This window comes from Lepus europaeus, chromosome 12 (assembly GCF_033115175.1).
Source record: "Lepus europaeus isolate LE1 chromosome 12, mLepTim1.pri, whole genome shotgun sequence".
Classification (NCBI taxonomy): Eukaryota; Metazoa; Chordata; class Mammalia; order Lagomorpha; family Leporidae; genus Lepus; species Lepus europaeus.
The window spans coordinates 5873790-5894308 of record NC_084838.1 but is presented as its reverse complement, the minus strand read 5'-3'; the positions used below and the strand labels follow the sequence as shown (position 1 = coordinate 5894308).

The following is a 20519-nucleotide window of genomic DNA, read 5'->3' as shown; positions in this document are numbered from 1 at the left end:
TCAGCACAGGTGGCCAGCGGGTGTGAAGCCACAGGGAGCTGGCAGGCTCAGGCTGATGCAGTCGGTGCACAGCCGGGGGGTGGGCTGTGTGGTGACGCCCCCGGGGCTGAGGCAAGGAGGGAGGGACACCAGAGCTGTGCCCTACAGAGAGCAGGCGTGCCCAGCACTGCCTGGGGAAGGGGCCGCCCCGGAGAGGAGCAGCACCCCCGCCAGGCTCACCCAGGCTGCAGCCGCTCACACGGCCACCGTTGAGGCTCTGCAGACAGGAATCCGGCGAGGGCCCCGCCAACCTATGCCTGTGGTGGTGTCTGGCTTGAGCCCTGGGACCCAGCCTGGCTGCCTGGCTCTCCTCCCCGCTCCCCCCCCCCCCCCCCCCCCGTCTGCTACTCTCGCCCTCTTCCCGAGGTGCTGTGCTCCCCTCCCGTGTGGCCCAGGCCATGCGAGCTGCTGCAGGGCAGCCCACCTGGTGCCCAGGCGCCCGCCTGGCTCAGCTCGCCTGGCCGCGGCCCGCGGCACCACCCCTGCGTGCCCCCGCTCCTCCTCCTGCGTATTCATTTGGTTTCTCTTCTCTGACTAGCATAGCATATCGCCGGGTCATCCGTGTCTATCAGTATGAAGTTGGGGATGATCTGTCTGGAAGGTTTTTCTCCTCTTTTTCTTTTCTTACCTCACTGTGGTTTTACCAATGCACTCTTGACTCCCCAGGCGGCTCCGCTTTCTGACTAACCCACCGCCCCCGGCTGCTTGGGAAGGAGGGTCTGTCCCCCTCGCCCACGCCGGCACCCAGGGCCTGGGGATGTGCTTGTCCCTGGGGGCCGGGGCGTGACTGAGTCTGACCTGCTGGGGTAGGAGGAAGCGGGCGCCTTGCTTTGCTAGAGCACTTTGAACTTGGGGGACGCTCAGAGCTCAGCCCGGCCCTCGGGGTGTAGAAGGGTAGGTTGGGACAGTGGGTACAGGGAGGCTGGGCTGAAACCCCCAAGGCTGTGTGCACTGTGTGAACTCGTGCCTGCACGTGACCCGGCTCTCGTCTGTTCACTGGTGCCCGCCTGTGACTTGCACTGTTTGCTGGGAGGGAGGCAGCTCCCCACTCCCACCTGCTCTTCAGGCCCTGGCCCTGGCCGTGTGCGTGTGGAGCCCAGGTGTGGGCTCACTCAGCCCCTCCCTCCCTGGGCAGACGAGAGCCACGTCTGGCCCCAGGCCTTGGCCCCCGGCTCGCTGCCTCACCTGAGGGCCTGTGCACTCTCACCCTAGAACGCGGCCCCTCCTTGGGAGCCTGCAGGAGGTTCTGGGGTGCTGACCGCTGCTCGGCCCCGCCTCCTGACGCTTCCACTGAGGCCAAAGAGGGTGCTGCCAGGGCCACCTGCTGGTTCCCTGGTGGCCCTCCAGGGCCTCGCTTCACTGGGGCGGAGGAGCCACACGAACCAGGGTCCCAGGTTGGGAGCAGGCGGAGGGGCTGCCCTGGCCCGCAGGGTGGCCAGCGGAGACGTCACCTCCCCTCCCGGGCTCCCAGACGATAGCAGGTGGCTCCGCATCCTTAGGACTTGGAGGCTGCCAGGCAGGGCTTCAGCCGGGGAACCTGAGCTCTTGATCGGCCCCTCCTCACTGCGCTTCTCTGTTCAGGTCCTGCATGGTGGAAGAGTCAGGAACCCTCGAATCCCAGCTCGAAGCCACCAAAGTGAGTAGCATCAGCCAGGAAGCCAGCGTGCGGGCACTACTGGCTGGTTTGTGACCCCTTCTCCCTGTAGCTCACAGCGGCCTGGGCTGGTCACTTTGAAGGCCTTGGCGGCTTCCGCCTGATCCTTCTTGGAAAGACAGAGACCCCTTTGGTCTCAGGTCGGGGGACAGCAGGACTGCCCTGGCTGTGGTGGCTTGGGCCTCTTCAGCCTCAGGTGGAGCACAGCACCCAGGAGGGCCCCGGTCCCACACGCGTGTGCCTCCCCAAACCTCCCCCAGCGCAAGCACCAGGAAATCCGGGCCATGAGGAGCCAGCTGAAGAAGATCGAGGACCTGGGGGCGGCCATGGAAGAGGCCCTCATCCTGGACAACAAGTACACGGAGCACAGCACCGTGGGCCTGGCCCAGCAGTGGGACCAGCTGGACCAGCTGGGCATGCGCATGCAGCACAACCTGGAGCAGCAGATCCAGGCCAGGTGCCGCGCCCAGGGCGCCGGTGGGGTCGCGGTCACGGTCACTCGCGGTGGGGGGCCGTTCCTGACTCTGTGCCCGTTTCCAGGAACACAACAGGTGTGACTGAGGAGGCCCTCAAAGAATTCAGCATGATGTTCAAGTGAGTACAGCCGCCCCTGCTGCCGCCCCTCACGTGGGAGCGGTCGGCAGGCCCAGGTGCTCAGCAGCCCTCGGCCCTGTGCCGCAGACACTTCGACAAGGACAAGTCCGGCAGACTGAACCACCAGGAGTTCAAATCCTGCCTGCGCTCCCTGGGCTACGACCTGCCCATGGTGGAGGAAGGGGAGCCAGACCCTGAGTTCGAGGCGATCCTGGACACCGTGGATCCCAACAGGTGAAAGCCTGCAGGGGCAGGAGCGGCAGCGGCTCTGGCCTCCTGCCCACCGCCCGGCTCACGGCGCCACCCTGCCCCTCTGCCCCAGGGACGGCCACGTCTCCCTGCAGGAGTACATGGCTTTCATGATCAGCCGCGAGACCGAGAACGTCAAGTCCAGCGAGGAGATCGAGAGCGCCTTCCGGGCCCTCAGCTCCGAGGGCAAGCCCTACGTGACCAAGGAGGAGCTCTACCAGGTGCGGCCGGGGCCCTGGGCCGTCGAGGGTGGCCGTCCCCACTTGGAAATGGAACCCCGGGGTCTGCTCAGGAAGGGGCAGGAGGGCGCGGCCGCTGAGCGGACCTGGGCTTCTCCCCACAGAACCTGACCCGGGAACAAGCCGACTACTGCGTGTCCCACATGAAGCCCTACGTGGACGGCAAGGGCCGCGAGCTGCCCACCGCCTTCGACTACATCGAGTTCACCCGCTCGCTCTTCGTGAACTGAGGCCCCGCCCTGGGCCCGCCCCCGCTGCATGCCCGCCCCCCCGCTGCTGCTTCCCCGTAACCGTGCGCCTGCTTAGCTTGGGATGAGGCTCAGTAGACGTAGACGGGGCTTCACTAAACCGCTCCCGGCCCAGTGCCAGCCCCTGCTGCCGTGGGGACCCCGAGCCGCTGCCCTCATTCCGACCCAACCTCGGCAGCGGCCTGGCCCCGCTCTCCTGCCCCCAGACCCTGTTCTCACGAGAAAATAAAGGATGTGACACACCCCTAAAAGCTTTGCTCCTTCATTCAGCTCAGAAACACATGCCCCGCCCCCGGCGCCCTCAGGTGGCCACTTCCGCAGCCAGCTGGTCCAAGTCCTCCGTTTCCCGGGGTCCCTGCACGGTGAACTCTGTGCTCAGCTGCCACACCTTCACGGTGCCCTTGGCGTCACCAGCAGCCAAGAGCTGCGTCTGCTGGTGGTTGAATTCCAGGCAGTAGACGGGGCTCCCGTCCTGGGTCTGCTTGATGGAGACTGTGGGCTTCTGGGAGCTCCTGTGGAGGTCGAACAGCAGCACCTCCCCTGCAGGCAGGGAGAGTGGCGGGGAGAGGCGGGGCGGGGAGAGGCCGGGGCAGGCCGGGGCAGCCGCCTCCGGGCCCCCGTGCACTTGGCCAGGGAAGCGCGCGTCCACGCGCAGGTGCAGGGTGAGTTCAGTTCCCGCCCGTGGCCAGAGTGCTTAGTGGGCTGTCTGGAGGGGAGCCGGCCTAACCCCACGACCAGCCTCCAGGACAAACCCACCCCACTAGGGCCCCGGCTCCTACCTTCCCCAGAAGCAGCTGCAAAGACCAGGGGGCGCACTGGGGACCAGCGCACAGCGAACAGGTACTTGTGCGACAGCTGCAGCGAGGCGAGGGGCTGCGCCTGCAGCATGGAGTACAAGTGCACGTGGCCATCGGTGCCCGCGCTCAGGAAGAGGTTCCTAGACAGGGTGTGGGCAGAGGGGGAGCGAGCGTCCGTGGGAGGCGCCCCGGGCTCAGCCCTCAAAGACCCAGGCCCGTGGGGGGCCAGCAGGTTCTGAGGCGGCTATGTCATGGCTGGTGGGCGCCCTGGCCCACCCTGCGTCTGCTGGAGGCACCCCAGGCCCAGCCGTCTCTACCTGTGGAAGGGGGAGCAGCTCACAGAGTAGACGGGGCCGCCGTGGGGTGAGAAGGTGAACTGTGCCGGGGCGCGCAGGGGCACCGAGCTGGGCATGCGCGTGAGGGCCGCCTCTTCGGCCCCCCGAGAACACTTGAGGGGGAAGCCGCCTTCCGTGCCCAGGACGAAGAGGCTGGGGTCAAAGCTGGAGAAGCTCACCGCCGTGGCGCCCACCTCCGTCTCCCCCCGGGAGGGCTGTGGACAAAGGCAGCAGCCGGGTCAGCGCCAAGGCCTGCGGCAGCCACAGAGCGGGGCCCAGGTCACCCCAGGAAGCACCCGGAACCCGGGGCCCAGACCCCCTACCTTCTTCAGCTTGGTGCTGCGTGGCAGCTGCTGCGTGACCAGGGCAAAGCCCTCGGCGAGCTGCAGACGGCCGGCCCCAACCGCCTGCCAGAGCAGCACCTTGCCGTCGGGGGCCACGCTCAGCACCTGGAAGCGGTGGCCGTGGCGGGGCTCGGGCAGCCAAACCACCTGGGGGAAGCGGGCGCAGAATGGAGGAAGGGGCCACACCCTGCCAAGCCCCCCCCAGCGGGGAGACCCAGGGAAGGCTGGGAAGGCCCGGAGCCAGCCTCACCCAGGCAGGGCAGCTGCCCGGTCCCAGCTCAGGAACCACACGGGGAGGGCGAGGTGCGCAGCCCCCAAGGCTGACCTGGTACACGGGGTCCGTGTGGGTGTCGTCGGTGAGGCCTGTGCGGCACAGCAGCGGGTCCTCGGGCCGGCTCATGTCCCACACCAGCACCTCACCACTGTACAGGCCTCCTGCAGGGACCAGACGCCATGCCCACCCCCATGGAGCAGCACACGGAGCCCTCCAGAGGGGACGTCCCAGCCCCCACCCCCCGTACCCCCGAGGCAGCCTTGCCACAGCCATGCCAACGCCACTGCCCAGCTCCTGGCTGCTCCCTGCAGGCCGCCCGCCTCCTGGGGCCTCTCCCGGGGCCTCTCAGCCCGCCCCTTCCTGCCGCTCCACACCCACTGGTCCCTCCGAGCTCCCTGCCCTGCGGCCCCAGGCTGCCAGGTCCAGGCATCTGCCGCGTCCTCCCAGCAAGTGGCCGAGGCCAGGCCCACAGGCAGGAGGCTGGACAGCAGTCACGGCGGGCGAGGCGGCGAGCGGTGGCGCTCACCTGCGACGTGGGCCGGCTGCGTGGGGTGGAAGGCCAGGCACATGACGGCGCTGGGCACCTCCACCACTGCCGACGGCTGCTGCGGGTGCAGGCCTCGCCGGTCCAGGTTCCAGGTACACACGTAGGACCTGAGTGTGCTCCAGTCCCCATCGTCCAGCCTGCACAGGGACAGGCCTGAGCGGCTCCTGCCACCCCCGCCTCGCGCTCCCAGACACTCCAGGTGTCCGAGGGGCACGCAATGGCAGGTGGGAAGCCGGTGTGACAGGGAACAGGCACCAGCGAACGGCTGAGGGCGAGGGACGGCGGGACCACAGCTTGTGGCCCAAGGTGGGCCCGTGCCCCACAGCCTGACGCCCACTGCCCCTGCTCTCTTCTGCCAACCTGGCGCCAGCCCTGCCCGGCAACCCTGGGCAGGCAGACTCCCAGGACAGCCGCCCCGCACGCCGCGCCCCCACTCACCGGCCATAGGCACAGGCCAGCACGGAGCCGGTGCTGTTCCAGGAGACGCTGGTCACGTGCAGCCCCTGGCCTTGGGCGGGGGGGTAGCCCAGGGTGTGTAGACAGGACACCTGCAGACAACGCCCCCACCTGAGCGCAGTGGTGGCCTGAGACGCGGGGTCTGCTCGGGCCCACGCACAGCCCCGTGAGAACACCTGGAGCTCACCCCGTGTCCCTGGAGGGCAGGGCCTGAGACGCGGGCCGCATGGGGATCGGAACGGCCTGGGGTATTCCCAGCGGCCAAAGTTGAGGCATTCAGCACGGAGCTGGGAGGTGGGGATGACCGCTCAGGCCGCGACTGTCCTCGCCACGACGCTGGACACGGCGGTGCGGCCGTGAGGCCCTGCTGGCGACTCCAGCGTCCTGCATCCCAGCAACAACCCAGTCCCGGCCGCTCTGCCCCTGGGGAAGCAGCGGAGGGAGGCCCAAGTGTCTGGGCCCTGCCAGTGTGTGGGAGACCAGGACGGAGTTCCCGGCCCCGGCTTCGGCCCGGCCCATTTGCGGAGTGAACCAGTGGATGGAAGTCCTTTCTCTCTCTCTCTCTCTCTCTCTCTCACTCACTCTGCCTTTCAAATAAATCAACCTTTACAAATGAGAAGAGCTGCAGTGTCTAACGTCACGTGGCTGGTAGCATGCAGAGCGTTTCCCGCAAAGCGTGGTCTTGGTGTCAGCACAGGCAGGCACACAGGAACAAAACCCCACCTGCAGCGCCAGCATCCCAGGGACGCCAGTTCGAGTCCCGGCTGCTCCACTTCCTATCCAGCTCCCAGCTAATGCAGCTAGGAAAGCAGCGGAAGATGCCTCAAGTATCTGGGCCCCTGCACCCGCGTGGGAGATCTGGAAGAAGCTCCTGGCTTCGATCGGCGCAGCTCTGGCCAGGGCAGACATTTGGGGACTGAACCAGCAGATGGAAGACCTCTGTCTCTGTCTCTAACTCTCCCTTTCAAACAAAATAAATATTTAAAAACAAAAAAAGAGCTGGCCACGGTGCCAGCACGAGGGACAGGCATCCGAGATCACCAGGTCTCGACCACGGTCACACCTGTGGGCCCCACGGCCCAGCGACAAGCGGCCAAAACCCCAGAGAAGCCACCCAGCAGCCCACGGGCACGGGGCAGAGCCGCTGGAGCAGAGGGTGGCAGGCAGCTGCTCGCTGAGGGCCCCGAGAGCCGCAGAGAGACACGTGCGCCCAGAGCCGCACAGAGACACGTGCCCCGAGAGCCGCACAGAGACACGCGAGAGCCGCACAGAGACACGTGCCCCGAGAGCCGCACAGAGACACGTGCGCCGGGAGCCGCAAACACGTGCGCCGGGAGCCACACAGAGACACGCGAGAGCCGCACAGAGACACGTGCCCCGAGAGCCGCACAGAGACACGTGCGCCGGGAGCCGCAAACACGTGCACCGGGAGCCACACAGAGACACGCGAGAGCCGCACAGAGACATGTGCCCCGAGAGCCGCACAGAGACACGTGCGCCGGGAGCCACAGACACGTGTGCCCAGAGCCGCAGAGACACGTGCCCCGAGAGCCGCACAGAGACACGCGAGAGCCGCACAGAGACATGTGCCCCGAGAGCCGCACAGAGACACGTGCGCCGGGAGCCGCAAACACGTGCGCCCAGAGCCGCAGAGACACGTGCACCGGGAGCCACACAGAGACACGCGAGAGCCGCACAGAGACACGTGCCCCGAGAGCCGCAGACACGTGCGCCGAGTTCACAGCCGCGTGGCCCACGGACGCGAGGAAGCGGGCGCGGCCCAAACACCCGACACCAGAGGAGCAGCAGAAGCACTCAAGGCCGGGAAAGCGAAGGGCCACGGGAACCTCGGCAGAGCAGCCCCGAGTCGGGGACGGGGCCTGGAACCAGGGTCACACGCCGTCATGCCAAACCACGCAGATGCCCAGAAGACGCCCACCTGTCGAGGCGGTACCTCGGAGCAGCTGCCAGAGGCTGGGGGAAGCGAGGGAGCTGGCTGGCGGCGACACACAGGCTTCTTTTTTTATTATTATCTTTTAAAAGATTTATTTATTTACTTTGAAAGTCCGAGTTATGCAGAGAGAGGAGAGGCAGAGAGAGAGAGAGAGGCGGAGAGAGAAAGAGAGGGGTCTTCCATCCGCTGGTTCACTCCCCAGATGGCTGCAATGGCCAGAGCGGCGCTGATCCGAAGCCAGGAGCCAGGGGCTTCTTCCAGGTCTCCCACATGGGTGCAGGGCCCAAGCACTTGGGCCATCCTCCACTGCTTTCCCAGGCCACAGCAGAGAGCTGGATGGGAAGTGCAGCAGCCGGGACTCAAACCGGCGCCCATACAGGATGCTGGTGCGGCTGGCCAGGGCTTTAACCCACTGCACCACGGCGCCAGCCCCAATAATATTTAAAAAAAAAAAAACAGGAAGGAGCATCTTGGGACACCAGCAGGACATGGAGCCGCAGCTGGGTCTGGATCCCAGCTCCACTCCCGGTTCCACTTCCTGCTCGCGTGGACTGGCCCCTGGGAGACAGCAGACAGCTGAGTGGCTGGGGTCTGGCACCCATGGGGGAGACCTGGTCTGAGTTCCCGGCTGCTGGCTGCGGTGGGCATTTAGGAGGTGACCCAGCAGACAGGAGGCCGCCATCCATCTCCCTGTCAAACAGAAGGACAAACTGATGGTGGGGACCGCACCGCTGTTTAGACTGACTACAACGCCCCGTGAGCTGTGCTGACAGGGCGTGAGGGTGAATGGCAGGTGGATTGTTTTTTAAGATTCATTTATTTGAAAGGTAGAGCATCAGAGAGAAAAGGAAAGACAGACCTCCACCCAGGAGCTCCACCCTGATCTCCGATGGAGGTGGCAGGGGCCCAGGCACTCTGCCCCCCCCCCCCCCCCCGGCGCACTGGCAGGAAGTTCGATCAGAAAGAGCAGCTGGTTCGCGCCCTGCACCCCAGTGCAGCCTCCGACACGTGCAGCCTGCACACAGGCGTGTTTCAACGCTGAGCAAGGCGTGGGCACTGGTGCAGCAGCAAAGCCAACCCTGGGGACGCCTGCGTCCCGCAGCTGCGTGACTAGGATCCAGACCTGTCGCGGCTTCCAATTCGGATTCCTGCTAACGTGTCAGGGAGGCAGAAGATGGCCCAAGTACTGGGAACCCACAACCCACACGGGAGACAGGGGGGGCGTCAGGCTCCCGGCGTCAGCCTGGCCCCGGCCCGGCCGTTGTGGGCACCCGGGGAGTGAACGAGCAGACAGATCTCTGTCTCTTCCCTATGTGTTACTCTGCCTTTCAAATAAATAAACAGACAATTCTAAAAAGAATGAAAAGCCCACAGCTCTAAGGCTGGTGAAGAGGTGAGGGGCAGGCATCTGGGCCAGTGGTACAGCTGCCTCCCTAGCCAGAGTGCCAGGTTCAAGTCCTGCCTTCCCCACCTCTAATCCAGCTTCTTACCAATCCAGTGCCCTGGAGACCGGTGACGTGGGTCCCTGCCACCCATGACAGGCTCCTGACTTTGGTCTGGCATTTGAGAAAACACCAGCTAGAAGATCTCTGACATCTGCACCCACATAATAGCCATCCACCCATCCAACCCTCTCTCGTTCACTCTGCCTTTCAAACACAACTTTAACAAGAAAACTACAGGGGCCGGCGCTGTGGCGTAGCAGGTAAAGCCACTGCCTGCCGTGCCAGCAGTGCCGGCATCCCATATGGGCGCCGGTTCAAGCCCCAGCTGCTCCGCTTCCAATCCAGCTTCCTGCTAATGCACCTGGGAAAGCACCACGCTGCACCCACGCTGATCAGAAGCCAGGAGCCAGGTGCTTCTCCTGGTCTCCCATGCGGGTGCAGGGCCCAAAGACTTGGGCCATCCTCTACTGCCTTCCCGGGCCATAGCAGAGAGCTGGCCTGGAAGAGGGGCAACCGGGATAGAATCCAGCGCCCCGACTGGGACTAGAACCCGGTGTGCCAGCGCCGCAAGGTGGAGGATTAGCCTGTTAAGCCACGGCGCCAGCCCAAAATAGATTAATTTTTTAAAAATTTATTTATTTATTTGAAAGTCAGAGTTACACAGAGAGAGGAGAGGCAGAGAGAGAGAGAGAGAGAGAGAGAGAGAGAGAGAGAGAGGTCTTTCATCTGCTGGGTCACTCCCCAAATGGCTGCAACGGCCGGAGCTGTGCCGATCCAAAGCCAGGAACTCCTCCAGGTCTCACACGTGGGTGCAGGGGCCCAAGCACTTGGGCCATCCTCCACTGCACTCCCGGGCCACAGCAGAGAGCTGTCCTGGAAGAGGGGCAACCGGGACAGAATCCAGTGCCTCAACCGGGACTAGAACCTGGTGTGCCGGCGCCACAGGCGGAGGATTAGCCTATTGAGCCGCAGCGCCGGCCTGCCTTTAAATATTTTAAAATATTAGATATCTAAAGTAAATGTGTAGACTCTAAAATGAGATCTTTTTCTCACAGGGCCCTGGTTAGTTCTTGCAAAAGGGTTGCTATAAAAGAGTGAGCTCAATGCCTCCCCAGACACCCTGACACCGTCTGGCCACACAGATGTGCTGGCCTGACCAAAGAGACCACATGGCCTCTCCATCTCACACCTGCTCCCACACCGCGATGCCATCCAATGAGGCTCTCACCACAGCCAAGCCAGTGCTGGCTCAGCTCCCTTGCACCTCCATGATCACAAGCTAAACAACTCCTTTTCTGTATTAAGCAAAGCCATTTTTAGAAGGAAAAACTGATTTTTTTGAATCTGAGACAGAAAGGCATAGTGGGGGCCGGAGCTGTGGTATAGCAGGTAAGCCACCACCTGCAGTGCCAGCATCCCATGTGGGCGCTGGCTCATGTCCCGGCTGCTCCACTTCCAATCCAGCTCCCTGCCAACAGCCTGGGAAAGCAGTGGGAGATGGCCCAAGTCCTTGGGCCCCTGCACCTGCGTGGGAGAACCGGAAGAAGCTCCTGGCTCCTGGTTGTTGTAGCCATCTGGGAAGTGAACCAGCTGATGGAAGATCTCTATTTATCTCTCCCTCTCTGACTTTCAAAATAAACAGTAAATTTTTAAGATTTATTTATTCACTTGAGAGGTAGAGTTACAGAGAGAGAGAGAGGGAGAGACAGAAAGAAAGGTCTTCCATCCACTGGTTCACTCCCCAAATGGCCACAATGGCTGGAGCTGGGCTGATCTGAAGCCAGGAGCTCCCTCCGGGTCTCCTGTGAGGAAGCAGGGGCCCAAGGACTTGGGCGCCCATATGGGATGCCGGCACCACAGTCCCCGTCCCAGTCAAGAAATCTTTACAAAAATAAACAAAGAAAGGAAGCAGGGATACACACATGGACCAAAGGCTCCCACGGGAACGGGGGAACCCTGACGGTCAGGAGCCAACACTTTACCTCCCGAGAGGAGGGGGCCGCACACAGACTCCTTAGGTCGCGTTTTTCCCCTGTTCTCTTCCTCTGAAGACTTATTTACCTGTTTATTTGAAAGGCAGAGTTACAGGGAGAGAGAGACTTAGGTCCAAGCACGTGGGCCATCTTCACATCCTCTGCTGCTTTCCCAGGCCATTAGCGGGGGCTGGATTGGAAGTGGAGCAGCCAGGACTCGAACCTCTGCCCTGTTTCCTAGGAAACGGGAGGACGGCACGAGAGGAGTGGAGGCTGGGAGAAGGGCTAAGGGCTCCGGTCACCTGACGATCCCAGCTCGGCAAAGGGAAGAACACGCTGCCCGCATCCTGTGAGCCAGCTCCACTTCCAATCCAGCTCCCTGCTAACGCGTGGGCCATCTTCCACTGCTTTCCCAGGGGCGTCAGCGGAAGCAGAGAAGCCAGGACTTGAACCAGTGCCCATGTGCGGTGCCGGAGCTGCAGGCAGTGGCTCTACCTGCTGTGCCACACCACCACCCCGCCCCACGGAGTCTGTGGCTCCTGGCTTGGGCCAGTCCTAGCCCTACCCATAGCAGCCATTTGGGGAGTGAACCAGTGGATGGAAGATCGATCTCTCTTTCTGCCTCTCCCTCTAACTACCTTTCAAATAAGTAAAATAAATGTTTAAATGAAAAGAGGCCCGGGGCCGGCGCTGTGGCTCCCAGCCTCGAATCCCGCCTCTGCTGCCACCCGGGGTCCACTCCTGCAACTGCAGAGTGCACAGAACGAGGCGACCTCCTCCCGGGACAGGAGGCACAGCGCGGGGCGTGCTGTCCAGACCAGGACGACTGCTACTGGGGACAGAGCAGAGTGGGCGGCGCCCCAGGACCGCCGGCCTGCACCTACCGTCTGCTGCTGCTCGGTCCAGTTCACCTCGAAGCCATCGAAGGCGTGGCTCTGCCAGTTCTTGTTCAGCTCCCGGATGACCGTGGCCTCCACTCTGCGAAGAAAGGCTGCAAGCCGGGGGGCGTCTCGGCTCGACAGCGGCTGCACGCTGGGCGGCTCGGGGGCCTCCGTCTGCACCTGGGCGTCCACATGCTGCCGGGCCTGGGCAGAGGCCTCCGCGGTGGCGATGCTGGCCGTCTGGCAGCTTTTCTGGGGGTGGGGATCAAAACAAGGGTCACCTCCCCGCCTCCGGTGACCCACACGTTCCCCTGCCGTGAGTCCCGGTGAGAGAGTGTGTGGTCACTTTGTCTGCCCCAGAGGAGGGGTCCGGGTGGTTTCAGCTGGAGAGGACTCGGCAGCCTCTGTGCCGCTGAGGGGGGCGGCAGCTCCATCTGGCCACCAGAGAGCCAGGGACTGCTTCGGGGGCGGCCGTGTGACTCCAGAAAGCCAGAGCGCCTGCTCCAGGGCTCAGGAGGGCGCTCAGGGTCCCCCCAGCCCCAGCGTTTGTCCCCTGATCGCGGGGTACAGGCATGGACGACAGACTGTGGGAGGAAACACCAGCTGCCCTCCGCAGGGAGAAGTCCAGTCTTTACCAACCAAGGGCTCTCTGGGAGGCGGCCACCGTGTGGACACTGCCGCCCGCGAGAGGCTCTGCTCACGTGGCCTCTCCCAGGACAAGAACAAGGCCCTGGACCCGTCCAGGCTCAGGAGGCCGAGCCCAGGGGAAGACAAGCCCCGTCCTCTCGGCTTGTCTCCCGGGATGCTGAGCCCCTCCAGCTTCAGCCCTGGCTGTCTCTGGCCGTACCCCGGGCCCTGTGCATGGCAGCCGGTATGCAGCCGACCAGCCTCTGTATGAAAGGTACCCTAGACGCTGGCTTGCCAGGGCACTCAGGACAGATCGAGGCTCCTGTGCCCCCGGTGCTCACATGGGACAGATGAGGGAGAAGCCAGGACAAAGCCGCCACCACAGGCACGCCCACAGGCCACGGGGGGAGGGGGACAGCAGTGCAGGACGAGGAGCCGCAGGGTAGGGAGGGCGGGAGAGAGCAGCAGACCTCGCTCAGAGAAAGGGGGAGGCAGGCAGACACCTGAAGCCAGACAGCCCCAGGTCATCAGGAGGGGAGTGTGGGAGGGTGGGACAGGGACAGAGGGCCGTCGTGGGAGGAAGGAAGCCCACCGAGGCCAGGGGTCTGCCTCGAGACCCAGCCAGTACATCCCCAGTGGAGGGCAGGTGCGGGAGGAGCGGGCACCTGGCAGCCCTGCAGGGCCTGGCCCAGACCTGGACACCTCCCGCGCTCACTCATGGAGGCATCCAAGACTCCCCAGTCGCTGGGCTCTGGGAAGAATCCGGGAACAGAAGGGTGACTGGGAGCCACGGCCCAGAGAAGGCCACCGCCCTGGCCGCACACAGGAGAGCAGGACAGGGCCACGGGGCATCTACCGGTGGCCCAGGACCTTCAGAGGCCGTGCGTGCACCACAAACTCCCTGGAAGCCACGATGGCAACAGTGCAATGATTTTTTTAAAGATATTTATTTATTTAAAAGGCAGAGTTAGAGACAGAGAAGAGAGGTCTTCCATCTGCTGGTTCACTCCCCAGATGGCCACAACGGCCAGGGCTGGGCCAGGCTGAAGCCAGGAGCTTCTTCCAGGTCTCCCACGTGGGTGCCGGGGCCCCAGCACTTGGGCCTCCTTTGCTACCTTCCCAGGTGCATCAGCAGGGGACTGACTAGAAGTGGAGCCGCTTGGGGGCCAGTGCTGTGGCACAGCCGGTAAAGCCACCGCCTACATCCCATGAGGACGCTGGTTCCAGACCCAGCTGCTCCACTTCCAGCTCTCTGCTGTGGCCACAGATGGGCCCAGCTCCGGCCACTGTGGCCATTTGGGGAGGGAACCAAAGGGCAGAGGATCTCTCTGCCTCTCAAAATAAATCTTAAAAAAAAAAAAAATAGTTGACTCAGAAGAATTTGTCACAAGTGGAGCAGCTGCTGGGACTGGAAGCGGAACCCACGTGAGCTGCTGGGGCCGAACACAGCACCACCCCAGCGCACCTGCTGTTTTAAAGACTCATTACAAAAAAGAGATAAATACAGATTAATTTTTAATTAATCTATGTATCTGAAAGGCAGAGTTACAGAGAAAGTGGGAGAAACACATCTTCCACCTGCTGGTTCACTCCCCAGATTCCAGCAACCGCCAGGCTGGGCCAGGCTGAAGCCAGGAGCTTCTCCCAGGTCCAGGCACATGGGCCACTGCCTGCTGCCTCCCAGGAGCGTTATGAGGAAGCTGGATCAGAAGCGGAACAGCCGGGATTCAAACTGGTGCTCTAACGTGGGGTATGGTCGTCCTGGGCGGTGGCGGCTTAACCAGCTAGGCTTCAACAGCCGCCCCAACCGCGTCAACCACTCAGGGTAACCACCAGGCACTGCTTCCACGGCTTTAACCTCACCACCCCCGAGAACTCTGACATCCTAGGAGGTGGCCTCCTCATTACAGGTGGAACAACCTAACCCGAAGTCACAAACCCTCAGCTTCCTAGCACGGCCGTGACACCACATGTGACAGGTTACAGTCAGAACGCAGGTGCACTGAACACACTGAACAAACTTACGGTCAGGGCCAGGTGTTGTGGCACGGCAGGCCGGGCCACCCCCAGGACACCCGCGAGCCGCATCAGAGGGTCAGTTTCAGTACCAGCTGCTGCACCTAAGGAGTCAGCACACAATGGCCCCATCGCTGGGGTCCCTGCCACCCACGTGGGGCACACACGTGGGGCACACACGTGGGGCACACATGTGGGACACACGCGTGGGGTTCCGCACTCCCAGCCTCAGCTGTGCAGGCATCTGAGGAGTGAACCAGAGGATGGAGGAGCTCAGTCTCTCCCTCTCTGCCACTCCGCTCGCCAATAAATAAAACTGGGGCCGGAGTTGTGGCGCCACCATCCCACGTGGGAGCCAGTTCGGGTCCCGACTGCTCCTCTACCAATCCAGCTTCCTGCTAATGTGCCTGGGAGAAGATGGCCCATGTACCTGGCCCCTGCCTCCCACGTGAGAGACCCAGCTGAAGCTCCTGGCTTTGGCCTGGTCCAGCCCCTGCTGTTCCGGCATCTGGGGAATGAACCAGCAGATGGAGGATCTTCCCTCACTCCGTATCACTCCGCTTTTCAAATGAAACAAAACAGAGTGACAGAGAGAGGGAGAGGGAGGGAGAGGCAGAGAGAGAGGTCTTCCATCCTCCGGTTCACTCCCCAGATGGCTGCAATGGCCAGAGCTGGGCCAAGCTGAAGCCTGGAATTCCATCAGTGTCTCTCGTGTGAGCAGCAGGGGCCCAACTACTTGGTCCCACGACACTGACCTGAGCTTTTTTTTCGTTGTTGTTGTTGACAGGCAGAGTGGGCAGTGAGAGAGAGAGAGAGAAAGGTCTTCCTTTTCTGTTGTTTCACCCTCCACTGGCACCGCGCTGATCCGACGCCAGGAGCCAGGTGCTTCTCCTGGTCTCCCATGGGGTGCAGGGCCCAAGCACTTGGGCCATCCTCCACTGCCTTCCCGGGCCACAGCAGATAGCTGGCCTGGAAGAGGGGCAACCAGGACAGAATCCGGCACCCCGACCGGGACTAGAACCCGATGTGCCAGTGCCGCAGGCGGAGGATTAGCCTATTGAGCCGCAGCGCCAGCCATGACCTCAGTTTTTTTTTTTTTTTTTTTTTTTTTGACAGGCAGAGTGGACAGTGAGAGAGAGACAGAGAGAAAGGTCTTCCTTTTGCCATTGGTTCACCCTCCAATGGCCGCCGCAGTAGGCGCACTGCAGCCGGCGCACCGCGCCGATCCAATGGCAGGAGCCAGGTGCTTCTCCTGGTCTCCCATGGGGTGCAGGGCCCAAGCACTTGGGCCATCCTCCACTGCACTCCCTGGCCACAGCAGAGAGCTGGCCTGGAAGAGAGGCAACCGGGACAGGATCGGTGCCCCGACCGGGACTAGAACCCAGTATGCCGGCGCCACAAGGCGGAGGATTAGCCTAGTGAGCCTCGGCGCTGGCCGACCTCAGTTTTTTAAAATGTTAAAAGCCTGCCCGGGGGCTGGCGCTGTGGCACAGCAGGTTAAAGCTCCGGCATGCAGTGCCCATTCTGCCGGCTCCACTTCCCATCCAGCTCCCTGCAAACGGGCCTGGGAAAGCAGTGGAAGATGGTCCAAGTCCTTGGGCCCCTGCACCCAGGTGGGAGACCTGGAGGACGCTCCTGGCTTCAGATTGGCCCAGCTCCAGCCGCTGCGGCCATCTGGGGAGTGAACCAGCGGATGGAAGACCTCTCTCTCTCTCTACCTCTCTTTGTAACTCTTTCAAATAAATCTTTAAAAAGAAAAAAAAAAAGGCCGGCGCCGTGGCTTAACAGGCTAATCCTCCGCCTTGCGGCGCCGGCACACCGGGTTCTAGTCCCGGTCGGGGCACCGATCCTGTCCCGGTTGCCCCTCTTCCAGGCCAGCTCTCTGCTGTGGCCAGGGAGTGCAGTGGAGGATGGCCCAAGTGCTTGGGCCCTGCACCCCATGGGAGACCAGGAGAAGCACCTACCTCCTGGCTTCGGAACAGCGCGGTGCGCCGGCCGCAGCACGCCTACCGCGGCGGCCATTGGAGGGTGAACCAATGGCAAAAAGGAAGACCTTTCTCTCTGTCTCCCTCTACTGTCCACTCTGCCTGTCAAAAATTAAAAAAAAAAAAAAAAAGCCTGCCCATTCCTCTCCAGCCAGCTGCTCCCGGCATCACCCCTGCTCACTGGGAGCAACGCTGCGTGAGGAGCGCCCCCAAAGACCTGTGGCTCAGAAGTCGCCTGCTCCTCCCCCCAGAATCTCTCCTCTCCTCGGGCCCCCTGCACCCCAGCCCTCCCCTCCCTCTCCTTTCCCAGGAGTCCCTCGTGCACACCTGGGGAGCGAGAGGAGTCGGCCTGACCGGCGCAGAGACCCCAGCCCCAGGCAGCGTCCCTTCGCCAGCACGGAGCCTCGGAACCGCACTCAGGTATGAGGCCCGTGCTGCTGCCCAAGTGCAGGGGCCAGGGGGCGGCATGGCCACACACAGCGTCCACCGCGCGGGTCCCGTGAGGCCTCCAGGGGCACGGGGAACAGTGAGCCAGCAGCAGGCCGTCTCCTGTTTACTCCAGGTTGCCTGTGCAGTAAACCAGGGCAGGAAACAGCTCCTCCAAGGCCAGAGTCAGCCAAGCACAGAGGGCTGACCTGGCTACCGCCCACGGCCAGCAGGCCGCCTCTGCCCACCCCGCCCGAGAGCAGAGCTTGCATTCTTGAAGAGCTCTGAGAGGCCAGACGCACGCACGCCAGCAGGGGGTGCCACAGGCACAGAACCTGCTGAAGGTGCACCTGGCCCGGGGCAGGCAGCAGGTCTAATAGAAAACAGGTCCCGGCTACTCTATTTCCGATCCAGCTCCCTGCTAAGGCACCTGGGGAAGCAGCGGAAGATGGGCCAAGATAGCCAAGATAGATGCAGAAGAAGCTCCTGGCTCCTGGCTCCAGGCTCCAGATCAGCCCAGCTCCGGCCGTTGCTGCCGTCTGGGGAGTGAACCAGCGGATGGAAGCCCTCTATGAGGACAGGACCCAGATGAACATCTGAGGCTCGTGAAGAACGGGCATTCACCAAGTCAAAGGCCAGAGCAGCAGGCTTCAGAATGTCCACAGAGACAGGCTGTGAGCTGCACCGTAATCAGAATTTCTCCAGATGGGGCCGGCGCTGTGGCACAGAGGGTAAAGCCGCCGCCTGCAGCTCTGTCATCCCGTGTGGGCACCAGTTCTAGTCCCGGCTGCTCCACTTCTGATCCAGCTCTCTGCTGTGGCCTGGGAAAGCAGCAGAAGATGGCCCAAGTGCTTGGGCCCCTGCACCAGTGTGGTAGACCCAGAGGAAGCTTCTGGCTTCGGCCTGGCCCAGCCCTGGCCACTGCGGCCATTTGGGGAGTGAACCAGCGGATGGAAGAGCTCTGCCTGCCCCAGCCCGCCTCCGTCTGTCTCTTTTAAAAAAATAAATAAATAAAAGCTGGGGAGGAAGGAGCCCAGGCCGGCCCAGCCGCAAGGACAAAACCACCAGCCAAGGCTCAGTAATTTTCATCTGAGGGGAGACGCACACTCGTGCTCCCCCAGGCGGGCACAGCCTGCGCTCAACCAGGTCTCCCAGCGGGCGGCGGAGGTCCACCCACCCGAGCCACCACCGCTGCCGCAGGTGCACAGTGGCGGAGAACGGAGCCGAGCCACGAAGCCACGGCTCAGCCCCGGGCGGAGGACGCCGGAGTCCTAACCGTCAGGCCAAATCCCCACTCCTGCGGGGACTTCTATTACCCTTTTGCTCGTCTAGATTTTTCTAAACTTCAGACATAAATCAGTTACGAAGAGAAAAAAAGTTCACTGGGAGAAAGCAACTTCGCGCGGTCCTGGGGCCCTCGCCACACTGCGACTACACTGGCCCAGTGAGCCAGGGCGAGCGGGCAGGGGAAGCGCCCCCACCCCCCAGCCCTCAGGGTCCGGGCCCAGAACCCCCAGGTGCAAACGGGCTCGCGGGGGCCCGGCCCAGGAGGCCAGGTGGGAGCCCACTCCCCACACGGGCAGCGCCGGGTGCAGGTCCAGCCTTGGCTTCCAACTCCAATTTCTGTGAACACCGGTGGGGGGGGGCAGCAGGTGCGGCTCCAGCATCTGGGGGCCTGTCACCCCGCGGGAGACCCCGAGGGAGCCCCGCCCGGCCCCAGCGGTAGCGGGCCCCTGAGGGGCGGGAGATCTTGGTCTCTCTGCACAGGTAAGGGGCCGCGCCGCGGCTCACTAGGCCCGCAATGGGCGCGGGTTCTGGTCCCGGCTGCCCCTCTTCCCGTCCGGCTCTGCTGTGGCCGGGAGGGCAGGGGTGATGGCCCCAGGAGACGCGGAGGAAGCCCCCGGCTCCTGGCTTCGGCCTGGCCCCCGCTGCGGCCATTCGGGGGGCGAACGAGCGGACAGAAGACCTCTCCCTCTCTCTTTCTCTCAGATAAATAAATAAATAATAAAGTGCAAAAACACAACGGCCTGGCCTCAGAACCCCGCCCGCCCGGGGCCCGCACCCTCACCGTCTCCCCGCGGATGCCCTGGACGCCCCTCCACTGCGAGGGCACGGACGCCACGCCCAAGGTCTCATCCTTAAGCGGCCCCGACCGCCCGGGCCTCTCGGCGCTCGGAGCCCCGCCGGTAGCCAGCGCCGCGACACCCTCACCTCCCGCCCGCCACAGCGGCCCGGGCAGCGCGCGGGTTGCCATAGAGACGGCTCCGCCCCCCCCCTCGCGCCGGCGCACTCCGGCGCGACCTTCACCTCCCCCGCCTCGCGCGGGTCTCCGCGAGCTGAAGCCTGGGATTTGAGCCTGACGGCGCCATTTTTGAATGGGTCACAGCGCCTCGTCTAAGAGCCAAGAGAAAAAGAATGATGCTTTTCGACGAGGGCGAAAAGCGTGACCAGTTTTAGGTAGTCCCTTTACACCTCACCCCTACCCAGAAAGTGCATACTCGGGTTAGGCGTGGTTACTCCTGACCGACAGGAAGGGCGGAAGGGCAGCACGGGTGCCAGGCTCAAAGATGGCGCCGAGCAGCCGCACGCAGAGGCGCGGGCCGGGAGCTGAGGCCGCGGTGGGCGGCCAAGTCCTGGGGCTTCGGGCGCAAAGGCTTCTGAGGGTTGGGTGCTCTCGTCAGAGCCTTAGGGCGCCCTGGAGTTGGCAGGCAGCTCGGAGTCCGGTGTGCCCCTCCGATCCTAGTTTCTGCCTCAACACAATGGTGAGGACAAACGTGGCATGCGCACCACAGGTTGAAGAATCGCGAGGCCCCGCGGAGGCGGATACAGAAAAGTGCTTTTTAAATCAAAACTGAGGGCGCCGGCGCCGTGGCTCACTTGGCTAATCCTCCGCCTGCAGCCCCGGCATTCCATATGGGCGCCGGTTCTAGTCCCGGCTGCCCCTCTTCCAGTCCAGCTCTCTGCTGTGGCCGGGAGGGCAGTGGAGGATGGCCCAAGTCCTTGGGGCCTGCACCTGCATGGGAGACCAGGAGGAAGCACCTGGCTCCTGGCTTTGGATTGGCCGCGGCGTGGCGGCCGTTTGGGGGGTGAACCAACGGAAGGAAGAGCAGTCTCTCACTGTCTGTAACTCTACCTGTCAAACAAAAAATAAATTAAATAAATAAAACTGCGGACACAAGCAGCTACCAATTAATGAGTGCCTGCCAGACGTGTTTATCGTATGAAATCCTCCCCCGAGGAAGCAGCTGTTTTTATTGTATGTCCATGAGGGTGGAGGAGGGGGCGTAACTGACCCAGGCCACTGAGACCCCAAAGCCAGGTCCTGAGGCTCTCGGCAGGAATGCACGGGCCAGAGGTTCCTCTTGGCTCAGAAATGGCTGCAGCCTGGGTGCCGTCCGGGCCACCCGCTTACAGAGTCCGCCTTACAACCCCTTCC

General features: G+C 63.1%; 2 protein-coding genes across 4 annotated transcripts in view; one reads left to right on the top strand and one right to left on the bottom strand.

Annotated features, from left to right (window-relative positions):
* Positions 1–3290, top strand: part of SPTAN1 (spectrin alpha, non-erythrocytic 1) — a 64610-nt gene extending 61320 nt beyond the window's left edge. For all 3 annotated transcript variants that reach the window (XM_062207438.1, XM_062207440.1, XM_062207439.1), the window contains 6 exons: positions 1621–1675; positions 1954–2150; positions 2234–2287; positions 2375–2521; positions 2610–2757; positions 2880–3290. In XM_062207438.1, the coding sequence (XP_062063422.1) occupies positions 1621–1675; positions 1954–2150; positions 2234–2287; positions 2375–2521; positions 2610–2757; positions 2880–3005 (727 nt within the window). In that variant the 3' untranslated portion in view covers positions 3006–3290. The remainder of the gene's footprint in view (positions 1–1620; positions 1676–1953; positions 2151–2233; positions 2288–2374; positions 2522–2609; positions 2758–2879) is intronic.
* Positions 3272–19337, bottom strand: DYNC2I2 (dynein 2 intermediate chain 2). The gene is made up of 9 exons (XM_062207441.1): positions 19152–19337; positions 12033–12281; positions 5759–5868; positions 5300–5457; positions 4825–4934; positions 4479–4646; positions 4138–4370; positions 3803–3960; positions 3272–3563 (listed from the first exon to the last, which is right to left on the bottom strand). Exons 1-9 carry the CDS (start codon positions 19335–19337, stop codon positions 3325–3327), a joined length of 1611 nt encoding a protein of 536 aa, XP_062063425.1. The 3' UTR covers positions 3272–3324.
* Between the last annotated feature and the right edge of the window lie 1182 nt (positions 19338–20519).